This window comes from Porites lutea, chromosome 13 (assembly GCF_958299795.1).
Source record: "Porites lutea chromosome 13, jaPorLute2.1, whole genome shotgun sequence".
Taxonomy (NCBI): domain Eukaryota; kingdom Metazoa; phylum Cnidaria; class Anthozoa; order Scleractinia; family Poritidae; genus Porites; species Porites lutea.
In genome coordinates, this window is record NC_133213.1 from 67,344 (window position 1) to 80,742 (window position 13,399).

Here is a 13,399-nt window from a genome sequence, read left to right on the forward strand (position 1 = left end):
CCATGTTATCCATGTGCTAGCAGCCACGCCTCATAAGCATTTCAAGTTTAATCTTCAGATAAAAAGGCAACTGCAACCATAATCATTGTTTATTTAAAAACTTTTATTTGCCCAAAACGTTCGCCTAAGATCAACAAACGTAAGCTTGGAACGGAGAACTCTAAGAGTAATACTTGGCAAATTACTCACGACACTGTCGTGAGTTGTAAGAAGTCTTTAAGACTGACCCTCTGTACGAGCTTTGAAACATTTTAGACACAACATACGACCAGCACTTCCATAGAACTTAATTTTCATCTGCTACAAAACTTTTAGAAGACGGCATCCTTTGGTTTTGTGACAGACACAGAAAGGATAAGCAAGGAAATTTCGTTTCTTTGCCTCACGTGCATGATACTCGATACCCTGTGACAAGGCGGGTTTTCTGGACTGTCAGAATTTTAAGCATATAAAAGGAGCGGGGAAATAGAGATCAATTTATGTACAAATTCCGTCCAGGCTTTTCATCAAGTTGCTACGCATCCTGAAATCGTGACCTCGCCTGTAAAGAACAACACAAACAAAAGAATAGGTAGACGTGATCGTCACAATCGCACAAACATTTACTTAACTTTCATTTATATACATACATATGATTTATTTTATGTAGCTGTTGTCATGAAGAGTAACAAACTTTGCTTTAGCTTAAGTCTGTTTTTCAGCTACAATACCGGTCGTAATCGGCTTTTGCAATTCCATGAGTAATGATTTAAAGCTGATATAAAATCGTCAGTGAACTTTCGGAGCCACCCCTTAAATCTTCGATAATTTATGTAGCTCTGAACCCCCACCTACAACTTTTTGATAAAACTCAGTGAAAAGCTACCAAGGCACTTTATCCGAAAACGGTTTTCCATATTCGGAAGATCTTTTTTCAAGTTATAACTTAAAAGAACAAACATAAAAATTGTGAATAAATACACTATTTATACATACCAGCTTTTTGAGCTTGTCTTTGTAGCTGTCAGACGAAGAGGCGCCATAACTGCTTCCTTTTAACCCTAGGCCGGCATTTTGGCTTCGCATTCGAGCCTGAAATGAGCGATGTAAGAAGAAATAAATGAGCAATTGGTCCATGCACGCGCGGGAAATACCATGGCCAGCCTGGTCCCACAGATACAAGTTACAAGACTAGTATGCCTTCAGAAAGACACTGGGTTAGCTTTAGAGTTTAGCCCTGTCCTCATTTAAATATCGCCACGCACAAAAACGCTTATGTTTGAGGTTTAACTTTATTCCTCACAAGGACATATTTAAAATCAACCTAAGCTGATATGTAACACATGACTACCACTTTTCCGCCATTTTCTACGTCCCCTCGGTCTTTCACTAGAAGAATGCTTCAAGCCAAGAGTCTTAAAATCTTAACAAACCACACTTTTTAAAGTAAGCTCAGAGTTAAATTTAACAATTGAAAGTAGTTTTCTCGCATCTCATTTCTTTTGTGAGTTAACGTGAAGTTTTTGGAACACATTTCGCGCACTTCACCGCAGTTTACAAACGGAATCTTCGCGTGTCTTGTTTCTAATAATTCAACTCCAAAAAGCAAGTAATTGTATTTATGTCTGAGCCCCTTCATCAAAAAGAAGATGTGCACCACTTACCTCAATGGGATCAACAATGCCTTGACCTTCTCTTCCCAAGCCACTCCCCTCTGTCCAGCCCATAGCCTATAACATGGCAAATGACTTAAAATGCATTCGTAGACATCTATCTATTCTAACAAACAAAGCAAACAAACAAGCCCATCCTCCGTTGTAAAACTGGCAAATTAAAGCATAAATCTTTCACTGAATTGTTTGGTTTGGTAATTTTTGGCTTGCGATAGCGGCCCTCTACCAAAACGACGTCGAAGCAGAAGAAAACATGCGCCATTATTTTTAGTTAGTATGCATTGAAAATCATGGAGAAGTGCTCTCAGAAATTACCTTCAACATCTGGTTGCCGATATTTTCTTCGCCAATTCGCTCCACGGGAGCTTGTTGGTAGGTCCTGTAATTAAGGAGAAATTAATACTTAATCATGACTGAGTAAAGTGCGTGTTGGCAGCCTGACAGCCTTTATAGCTGTTTATAAAAAGTGGTTGACGGATGGGTAGCTCAAACCAAAGGTGATTGTTCCAAGGAAATCTCTTGTTCCTACAACATTTGCCAAAATGTGAGCAAAGGTGTTTTTGTGAGATACGTTGGGTATTCTTTTTACTCAGATATCGCATCGATTGCGAAGTCTTCGTGTTAACGGTCTGCTGCGGTGCACACCCTTCAATTGCCCCATTCCTAAAGTTTATGTTGGCGTTTGTTGCAGTACTCAGCGTGAGACATCTGCTCTATATTCAGGCCAAGTTACACTATTTATTTCAACCAACAGCTTAGAGATTGTACAATCAACCCTTTAACAATTATGTTCGTTGAGTCTCTCATCCTCATCTCTCTCTACTATCAATATCCATCCTTCACTAATGCGATTGGACTACACCTTGGATGACGACCCAACTAAGCTACATAAATATTCCTGTTACACTTACATGGCGGCAGGTCCACCCCTTCGTTTGGAAGGTAATCTTACTTTCTGGGCTTCTGGTTGGCCGTACTTTTCTCTCCTCTCTTTTGCTCTGTCACGATACTTGTTCTGTGAATAAGAAACATACTCTTTAAGAGCTTCTTCAATGACAGTCGTGTGGAAAGCCAAAATACATGTTAGTGCATTCAAAATTTAACTATGTTGACTACAGTGGAGACGATTGTTTTCAACAACAAATTGTTGTCCACCTACCTCGCGTTCCTGTCTTTCATAAGCTTCAAGTTGTTCATCTGTCATTCCCATCTTTTTATGAATCTCCAAGTTTTGCTAAATGTAGAGAAAATTTTATCTGTGAAAAAGGTGACTGTCAGCTAATTTAAACAGGGGATAAGCTGAAAAGATGAAAAAAAAAAATCAGTATAATTAATTGCTCGGTCATAGATACCAAGGCAAGATTTAAGGATTTGTTCGGTCATTCACCGTTTGGTAAGAGAGTTTGACTGTTCAGTCAGAGTCTCCCGCCACGACTATGGCGAATCACGGTGTTTGGGAGGATATCTCCCTCAATGTCCCGTCCACTCCAGTGGTCGAAGGATGATGATGATGATGATGACGTGTGCAGCCGTTTTTGTTCCCTGGTCACGCAACACTCCTCCTCTAGAAGGATGTAGAGGAGTGTTGCGTGATGAGGATGGGGAGGAATGTTGCGTGATAAGACAGAAACGACTGCATACGTGAGAGACTAACTGCACAGCAAACACGGAGTATACTGAAGAGTTAACCACACCTTCATTAATTAATTACCTTGTGTAAATCGGATAATTTCTGATGCCTTTCTAGAGCTTCCTTATTAGGAAACTGTCGTTTACACAATAAACAGGCCATGATACTCAAGTCAGTAAATTTGTCATTGAGGTCCTCTTCTGGATCGGAATCATCTTCACCATATTCAGCTACTATTCCACCTCTTGTAGGATCTGAACAAAAAAAAAGAACACGTTTCAGGAATATTCCATGGATATAAACAACTCTGAGAAACATAATCCCATTTTTTTTTTGTCCATGCAGGCGTATGTTTGAGGGGTTTTCTCCAGGTGAGATCAAACAGTTTCTGCGAGATTGGCTTCAGTCAAGAAACACTGCTTTAACTTGTCTCTTATTACAGAGCCCTGTTCCAAGATTTACATCGTTATTACTAGTTTTACCTGTAATCTTGGTCTCCTGTTTCATACTAAGAGCTGCAAGAGGACTAGACGCTGCTACATTATCACTAATTTCTTGAGTAAATCCAGCTGCAATGCTCTTGGCGATTGTGAGTGATGTTGATGATGATTTGGGGGGTACTCCAAATGGCTGCCAAATTAAACAAAACAAGACAAAATTAATTTTTGAAAGAGAATTTCTAAGTAAAAGAACATGTTCTTTGCCTAAAGAGGAAACTGTATCTTACCACTTTGAAGATATCTGTATCAACACTTTTCATTTGTTCAGATGGTGATGAAGTAGTTGTCCCTTTTTTAACATCATCACTCTGAGTCTTGGCAGCATTCACAGACTTGGCCCATCTTTCCATGTCTTTTGCAATCTTAAGAAAACAATGTCAAGTTCAGTTTAAACTAGCCTGCAAATGCAGAGGTATTTTTCACTGTCACTTCTCGGGTGGGAAAAGAGACAATGAAATCTGTGTTTGCAGGCTAATTTTAAACTTACAGTTCAATTTCTTTGAGTCTGGCCCTTTTAGTATAAGAGTCAGACACAGAATGTCTTGCAACCTTTTAATTCTTCGTACATTTTGCACGTACCAGCACAGATTATCATAATGCAAACCAAAACCCACAAATAAGTCAAATAACAGGAACTACAGTGGAGGCTCTTACAAGGGGACACCCTAGGGGCGTGAAAAAGGTATCCGTTACAGGAGCTGGCTGCTTATGAGAATGGTTCTCTAAGTGGTCACTGGACAGCTTGCCCAACTACAAATAATTATTAGAAATGCAAAAATAAATAAATTTTTTAACGGTTTGTTAGTGTTTGGGTATATGCCGGGCATACTGTTGTTTCCAATTGACAATGCTGTAATTCAGCCACAAGCATAAAATTCCAGTGGTATGTGAAGGGAATGTGAAAAGAAAAAGCAAACGTTGCAACTGATGTACACTGTACGAACAGTGATATGAAGTTGATATATTAAGAGGCAAATAAGATTTTATTTCTGCTTATGGGATCTTAAAAACAAAGCGGAAATCTATCTCGTAAACCCCGCAAGTGTCCATGGCCACATATGGGAATGTAAAAATACAGGATTTGTATGGGAGTTGAATTGGGGTTTTGTGAAGGAGGCCCTAATTAGAGCTGTCAGCATACAAGAGTGTCCTTTAAGATCTGAGCTTCCACTGTATAAAACTCTCAATAGGATTGTATTGTTTGGTGCTTTGTGTCTTTTGTTTTATATTATCTGTGCTTGTATGAAAAAAGAACCCTAAATGACTGGAATTTGAATGGAATCCTATGGTGTTACCATCCTTGTGAAATGTTGTTGCCAATACAAAATAGTTTTTTGAAATTACAGACTCGTTTAAACACACGAACCTTTTTTGCTTGTAGCGACTTTGCTTTCTTCTGTTTTTCTGCAAAATGAAATACGCCTGTTAAATAACACTGAAACTTACACTGTAGTCATATGAGATAAGTTACACTGCCACCATAAACAAACATACATACAGTACCTTTTGTTGTTGGATCACTGTTTGCAGCGTTTTCAGCTGGTGTGGAGTTTGATGACGTGGAATGGGCTAAAGTCCTAAAAATAGTAAATAATTTAAAATAGAATATTATACACTACTAAGACGTCATCAACTGTGTATATGTGTATGTACAATAATAATATTGGTGTGATTTGGAAGTTCACTGGAAAAGTTGAGTCACTGTCTTTTGTGCAATTGCTAGCCTAATCCATTTCCTTCAGGCCATGAGGAATTGAAATTAATTAATTATTAGTCGTACTTTTGAAAAACTCTTGAAAAAAAATGGCAACAAGTCTTTGAAATTAGGTCAATATCATGATTTTAGTAAATTAACCTTACACTCTATGCAGTACATGTAAAGCCAGGACAAAATGTTGCAAAAAAGGCCTCACAACTCTAAATGGCATAACTTTGGATATCTCCATGGTAAGATCAATAATTATATTGATTTCCCTCCACTCATTACTCTTCAACTAAGTTTTCAAAATAAGAAGGAAAACAAACACACTATTGCTTGCTGGCTGATTATCTCCTTTAACTGCACTTCTGAAACCTGAGGCATACTTGACAGTTTACTTGAATGAATCTGGAAATTATCTTGAAATTAACATGTCTAAACAAAGCTTCACTCACCCATCAGCTGCCACTGGAATGTACTGCTGTGTCTCTGCATTCCAATAGAGAAACTGACCTGTAGTACTGTTATAGTAATACTGTAAAAGCAATGTAAATATTATGGATAGTTTGTGGAAAAAAAAAGACGTTTTTACAATAACTGAGCGATTTTTCGTGCACTGATTGGTCGAGGGCTACCGGTATGTTCCATAAGAGTACAGATCATGTAAATGACGTGATGGTGGTGCAATTTACTTTTCTCTCAATGGAAATGGATGTCAAATCTGTCAATGTTACTGTAAAAAACAAATCAACAACATGACATCAAAACGTTCAAAACTTTGCAGTGAAACCACTCGCCTGTGGCTTGTGGTTCCATATGAGTTTGGGTTTTGATGCCATTTCTATGGTCAACGAGAGTACAGACCATGGAAATCTTTTTGTCGATTTGTTTAACATTTACACTGTACCTAATCCAGCTGGTTTAAAAGCACCCCACTCAAATGATGACAAATAAAAATCCAAATTAATCAAAACATAAAAACACAACAGACAGGATCTTGAGAAGGGTTTAACCCTTGAACGCAAAACAACAAAAACAAATCCAGTTGGTAATAACACACATCTTAATTTCATTAAATTCCAGTTCCAATTTTAATATCAATAAACTAACCTAAGTTAACATTCTTTCTTGCATCAGACAAATTTTAAGATTACAAGGATTAAGGACAACCTCGTCACTTAAGAATTTTTAACACATAATACATCATAATCCCCAGAAACTGACACAGAAAATAATGTTTTATTCATAAGCAAACCTTTGCAAAAGAGTCAGTTTTACTGTTCACATACCTGGGTATTTGCATCGTAATATAAGCCAGTAGTTGAGTCAAAGTAATAGCCAGTTGATGGATCATAAACATAGTTTGATAAAGACTGTTGTGTTGCTGTTGCACTGAGCTGAGTCTGCACAGGTTGTTGTTGATATTGTGATGTGGTAGCTACAAGTTGTTAAAGAGGAAAGAAGAGTTTCAGTAACTTAACAATAATCTTAAACCTAGTTCTTATCAGCAGCACTGTGTGCATTTTTCATTCAATATGATAAATAACTACCTTGGTCTTGAACAGCTGTATTCTCTGTGCCTGACACAACTGGAAAAAAGATGAGAATTATGTTTATCTATTATTTGAATTTCAATAAATATTGAAATGCAGGTTTTACAAGTACAACAAAAGAAAAATAGAAAATAATCATCACAGAAGAATCACAGAGGATAAGGACATTATTTTACTATAATACAAATAATATGAATATTGTAGGTTATTGATATGAATTTGAAACAAAGAGAAATAATGTAATGTATTAAAAATAACATTAGATCTATGGAGAAGAAAAAAATAAATATATTTTTTTCACTTTTAACTTTTATTTTTATTTTCCACCATATTCTTATCTTCACACTTTGGAACAGCTTGGGTGAAAGGTTTCCTTTTTCTACAGGTACATATATTTTTTATATGAAGGATTGGAAGACCTTCATGTACATATGGTAAGAAGAAAAGGTGTATGGGAAGAAGAGAGGAGAAGGTTAGGGTTAGGGTTAGGGTTAGCCCCAACAATCAATCAGTCATTATTGTTAGTTTACCTGTATTAGCCTGAGCTGCGACCTGCTGTTGATACTGGAGGGAAAATAAAACAAATTACAATGAAAGGTGAATGGTTCAAACTCTTCCAGAAAAAAAAACAGTGACAGATTATTTTATATACTGGAGTGTGGGAACAGTCACCAAAAAAAATTCAATCCCTAGCTTTTGCAATCGGCGTAGTTAAGAACTCTCGGATCCAGTCATTAACATACTGACAATCTATATATTGAATCTTCCTAAGAAACAGTCCAGATGCAGCTGGAGATCTATCAATGGGTCCAAAAAGAGAAGTGAAGGGATTGTCTTAAAAATGAAGGTAACACTGATCTGACATAAATAGCAATAATTACAAACTGACCAACTGTTGATAGGGAGTAGCATCATGGGAGTCGGCTGTTACTGTTCCCATGGTACCCGCAGCTTGTGCTTGAGCCATAGCATTGGCTGCGACACTGGATGGTTGTTGAGCCTGTGATGTAGTGGGTTTTTGTGACCACTGTGCTTGTTCTATGGCAGCAGTAGCTGCTGTAGCACTGAAAGCAGAAATCATAGAACTTGCTAAACACATGCAGCTTGACTCAAATAACATGTCCGCTTTGTGGTAATTATGAAGAAGGATGACAAAAATAGGAAGGATAAAATGTTCACTGTCTCATAAAATGGAGTCTTAAGCGCTTAGCACTGAGAAGTATAAGCGCTATATAAATATTTTATTATTTATTATTTTTATTATTATGGAGTCCCTGCCAGCTGCCATAACATATTCAGTCATGAGCACATAAAGCACAAAGGATTTAGTGACCATATCAATAACTTCAGCAGTAGTTAATTATTAATTATTATTATTATGGATGTTATTTACCTGTTTTGTTTAGGTGGATTATCATGTTTTGCATAAGATGCAGTAACAATTCTCCCATCAATAGTAAAATGCATGTTGCTGATGATCTCTAGTAATTGACTTGCTTCCTGGAAGATCAAAGCATATTAATGTTTTAGTGTGGTTTTGAAAGTAGGATTTTATGTCCCTTATAATTCACTGATTTCAGGAGTCCTTATCAAAATGATGTTTTGGGATAATTTTATGTTTACCTCAACTGAACCAAGCTCCACAAAACAAAATCCTCTTGATGTATTGGTAAGTTTATCTCTTATCAACCGAACATCATAGACTGGAAGAGCCGTTATCTCCACAAGGGCCTTTCGAATCTAATACAAAACAACGTCACAAAAAATTACGGAAAAATAAATCAATATTTCAAAAATAGACTTAGATTAGTGAACTTATGTCACTGCAACGTACATCGTACATGTATTTAGGCGGTAATTATACAAATTTTACACCGATAAAATCTTTGTGATGTTGTATGCTAATGCAAAAACTAAAATATTGTATAAAAAAATCTTTTCAATGGATTATATATAATTACATAAAATACATTATTCTTAGTATTAATGTCTTGTCAGTAACTTTGCTTATGTTGTGAATGGCTCCTTCCTGGTATAAGATATAATAGAGCTGAAACTCATTATGGAATTGCACTTTATCAACAGGAAATTCATATAATACTTCTAGGTACATTTTGGGGTCTGCTTAACGATACATGTGTTACATGGTAATTTAGTTCTTATAACTTCCACTAGGCCTTCAGCATTTCTACACAACTGCCATATAACATACAATAAATAACAGCTATGTCACATGTGTATCGTGAAGTGTGAACTCGTGCATTTAATCTTTTCATTTCAGCAACTGAATGTCTAAAATAAATGAAAAACATCTTACTGATTCATCATGAGTTAATGTGTCCAGGCCTTTTAGAATCAACACTGATGAAATAAAAGGTCAAGAATTACAACTACAGTGTATACATTGTAGTAATAAAAATAACTACTGTAAAACCATCCAAAAGACACTTAAAATCCTTAAGATTCCCTGACACCATTAATTTACAGCAAACTACCAAGACGGCAGCATAAACAGGACAAACCTTTGCATGGGTTACTCAAAATCTCTTTGTCATCTACTAAATCTAAAAAAGAACAAACAAACAGACCAATCTTAATAGTTTTTCAAACTATGAAGATGATGTCTTAACTCTTTCCCTAAAACACTGACATCGCCTTTTAATTTGCTAGTTCCCATATTTCCACCTGCTCATAACTCCTTGTCAGGTATCCAGCAAAGCTCAGTGAACTTGCTCTTTCAACAATAATCATTGATGGCATTGTCAGACCTCAGACTGACCTGAAACCTCTTTTGGTGCTCCGCACTTGAAACAAGAAAGACGCATCTTTGAGGAAAAATTTTGGCCACCACACTATGACACAGAAAGAGTAAAAATAATGTTGTGAAGACTTGCCATGGGTTAAATGCTATCAAAAAGAAACGTTTCCATGGCATTATGGAAGGTATAGAAATTTAGTATTACAGAAAACTTATAATATGTACCTTGCTACAAATCCAGTCCTTTTCAATGGTCTTTGCATTACTCTTGCGTCTACTGTAATCAGCACAGACTGTGTGTCCATGCACATAATAACGACCCTAAAAAAAGTAATCTGACTTACTTTATGGTGTCAATTGTAAAAAGATTCAGAACTTAATGCAAGATTAAGGACACTGTTAGATAAATTTTCCATGTCAAGCTCATCAAGTAGACAATGGTGGTGCCAAGCTGCGAGCATTTACCTTCCACCAAAGTGGCTTGGGTTCAAATCCTAGAGGCAAGGCCATGTTAATGCCTTTGACCTTGCTCCACAAGGTTTCTTTCCAGGTATAACTCTGTAATCTAGTTTACCAGCAACCAACATTTTTAAATTCCAAATGGATCCGGAATGGTAGGTAAATAAACACTATATGAAATATTCTATCACTAAATCATTATTCATTTATTATTTATCTTATTTCATCCACAGTTACTTGTAGGAACATACCCTGTGCTTCTCCATCCAATCTTGAGCCTCAGAAACACTTTTGAACTCCAAAAACCCAAATCCTCTTGAAATACCTATATTGCACATGTACATGTAGTTAATAAAATCAAATAATACAGTTAACATGCAAGTCTCTATTTTGTTCCAAAACAGAGAACACAAGACTTCATGTACTGGAACATTAAGTTCTGTAAGTACTGGTAATTAACAGAAACTAGATGTCTTATGCAGATTTACCTGTTCTGTGGCGAACAATTCTCAGATCTAAATATTCTGTACCATCTCTCTGTAATGCTTCCATCATCTGCAGGAAAACACAGGTGGGTTACAACATTCAGTGTGTTAATCAAGATGTAAAGGTTATGGGGATTCAAGTTATGATAACCTATGAATGTCCCATTAACCCAACATTGATATACAAGCTATGGACACTGCAGCACTAACATGCATATAAAAAGCAAGAAGTGTGGTGGATTTACTGGTATGCAGAAAAAACACACAAGTAGAATTACACTCAGATTAACTACACACAAAATGCATGTATGTGTTTATCTTGCATGGTCACTAAATACTCTTTTTTATGACTTCTCACAGCGTGCCGCCATACTCACATCCTCCTCCTTAAAGTCTTTATCCAATCCATGTAATATAACCACAGAAGTGGGCTCATCCTGACGACTGTCCTGCCACTTTCTGTCATCATCATCTCTATCACGTCGTGAGTACCTGCTACGAGAATAGTCCCTGTCTTGCCAGTCTCTATCACGATCACTGAGTTCATGCTGTTTGTAAATAATGTTGATTATTTAGTTGAAAGTTAGAAAATACCGTAAACATTAATTTTATTTTGCTTGAATTCTCATACAAGACCTAAGAAGAGTTGTATCACAGAAGAACAGAAGATATAAAATTTTGTTTCCAGTTGTTTAGTAAAAGAAATTTGAATTTCCATTAATTCTGAAAAACAAAATGTTTTCTTAATCGAAAGGTGTTATCCTAGCTGCACAGCTCAATAAAAAAAAAGAAAGAACAAAAAATACTGTTACAATAACAGAAGTAACACTAATTGCTATAATCATTCACCATTCTGTTCATATCTTTGGTGCTATTACAGTACTTAGAAAGCAAAATGCACACAAGATTCTTGTTCAATTGTGTCTTTTCTGTTCTGTTTTGTTGTTTCTGTGTAAATCATAGTGGTTATTTATATCAGAATTTGAAATATCATGCATAAAAGACAAGGAAAGTGTGTACAACTTCATCACTGTTATAATCTTCTGAATCCCCTCTCTGCCGACTCCAGTCTCTGCTGTATCCTGCTCTTTCCTTGTTGCTGTAGTCCCAGTCACGATCCCTGTCATATCCTCTGTCACGATCTCTAGCCTTATCATAGTCTCTGTCTCTGTCACGTGACCTTTTATAATCCCTGTCTCTGTTATATTCTTTATCGTAATCATCATCATAACGATCTCTGTATCGATCCTGTCCATCACGTTCATAACGATCACTATCACGAGACCTGTGCCTATCTCTGTCTCGATCTCTGCTGTAACTGGTCTTATCATAACCATTATCTCGACTTTTTGTTGATTCTTTGCTACGCTCCCTTTCCTTGTAATAATCTCTGTCACGACCAAATGGATCTGGTCCAGCCCTGTGCCTTGAATCTGGACTTCTCCGTCGGTCCTCTCTTGTATCAGACCGACCATCCCTAAAACGGCTCAGCTCACGACCAATGTTGCGTTCAAGATCACGGTCTCTCCCATCCTGATCTTGGTAACTGCTTCTGTAATCTGAGCTTCGCCGCAGATCACTTGTGTCATCTTTAATCCTACATCAGTGTTTCAAACCAAGGATGGAAGGAATGAGTATCACTGAAAAAACACTGATTTATTGACCTTACTCACCTCAGGAATAACGGAATGACCTGTGACTTTGGCATATTTACCTTTTAAGACTTGCTTAAAACGAATTGATGATGGATTCTACCAGAATGCTTTTTGGTTAATTTCTCTGCTGTATCTTGATGTGATTCCAGATAGGCCATAAGTAAACCTTACAAATACGGTATGTTGTGCTCTCTGGAGATTGCATGACTGTGATTGGGGTTTCCAAACTCACTTTGCAGAACATTTAGAAACATCAAATCCTTTCTAAAACAACTATTTTATACTCGGGTTTATGTTGACCACAGAGAGTAATCTGGGCATGAATCTTTAATCGGCAATGCTCAATGTGATAGTGGCAGATAATCAACATATTTGTTACTGTACTTTCATATACACTTAAACACTTTAAACAACACTGCAACATTGAATAACGATATACATGAAGTTCAGAACCTTTGAGCGGTGTCTTCCCGCCTTTCGTCCATTTTGTAAGCTTCAATCTAGGAAATAGACCACGCAAAACCGTGGAGATGGAAAACGACGTACACTTGTAGGAACAACCTACAGATCTTGTTTGAACAGCAAACAGCGACCTGCAATATGAGGATAAATGTTCAGTAAAGTAATCCACAGAGTGAAACAGCATTCCGTAGAGAGATTCAGATCGGCCATCAGATCGTTAAGCGAAGAATGAACACGACTTCGACGAAAAAAAAGCCGTAAGTGGGAGGCAATTCGTGGACGATGCTTCGAATATTCCTTGGGGTTCTTCGAAAAATCCAGTTCCTAAATCAGTATAAAAAACGACTGAAAAATAAAGAATTAGCTGTAGAAGTCCCTGCCATTTTGCTTTTACAGAATACAAACCTTCGTTTATTTGTGAAAATGCGGCAAAATATGTGAATTATATTTCGACATTGTACACGAGGAAGATTGTTTTTTGCTTTTCCAAGGGTGGCTACCAAGTTAGCATCGAAGGCCTGGTTACAAAACTTTTCACCAGGACCA

General features: G+C 36.9%; 1 protein-coding gene across 4 annotated transcripts; it reads right to left on the reverse strand.

Moving 5' to 3' along the window:
* Nucleotides 1–81: 81 nt before the first annotated feature.
* LOC140922198 (RNA-binding protein 5-like) lies at nucleotides 82–13,370 on the reverse strand. 4 transcript variants are annotated; one of them, XM_073372177.1, is made up of 28 exons: nucleotides 13,259–13,370; nucleotides 12,845–12,984; nucleotides 11,760–12,333; nucleotides 11,114–11,284; nucleotides 10,740–10,806; nucleotides 10,503–10,576; nucleotides 10,018–10,113; nucleotides 9,814–9,886; nucleotides 9,557–9,598; nucleotides 9,352–9,395; nucleotides 8,658–8,774; nucleotides 8,428–8,534; nucleotides 7,924–8,098; nucleotides 7,565–7,586; nucleotides 7,032–7,070; nucleotides 6,771–6,919; nucleotides 5,937–6,016; nucleotides 5,286–5,359; nucleotides 5,149–5,186; nucleotides 4,010–4,144; nucleotides 3,765–3,912; nucleotides 3,364–3,536; nucleotides 2,812–2,886; nucleotides 2,564–2,667; nucleotides 1,968–2,031; nucleotides 1,644–1,709; nucleotides 976–1,071; nucleotides 82–541 (listed from the first exon to the last, which is right to left on the reverse strand). In XM_073372177.1, the coding sequence occupies exons 2-28, from the start codon at nucleotides 12,874–12,876 to the stop codon at nucleotides 515–517; spliced, it is 2,862 nt and encodes a 953-aa protein (XP_073228278.1). In that variant the 5' UTR covers nucleotides 12,877–12,984; nucleotides 13,259–13,370; the 3' UTR covers nucleotides 82–514. The 4 variants fall into 4 exon arrangements, with proteins under 4 accessions (XP_073228278.1, XP_073228277.1, XP_073228275.1 ...); XM_073372176.1 differs by having other exon boundaries at nucleotides 7,565–7,589; XM_073372174.1 differs by having other exon boundaries at nucleotides 7,565–7,598.
* Between the last annotated feature and the right edge of the window lie 29 nt (nucleotides 13,371–13,399).

Excerpts from the sequence above, each read along its gene's own strand:
- LOC140922198 (XM_073372174.1), bottom strand. The coding sequence starts at position 12,876 with ATGGACGAAAGGCGGGAAGACACCGCTCAAAG. Across the intron at positions 10,807-11,113 it reads AAGACTTTAAGGAGGAGGAT|ATGATGGAAGCATTACAGAG; the intron begins GTGAGTATGGCG and ends GTTTTCCTGCAG. Across the intron at positions 8,775-9,351 it reads CATTAACTCATGATGAATCA|ATTCGAAAGGCCCTTGTGGA; the intron begins GTAAGATGTTTT and ends GTTTTGTATTAG.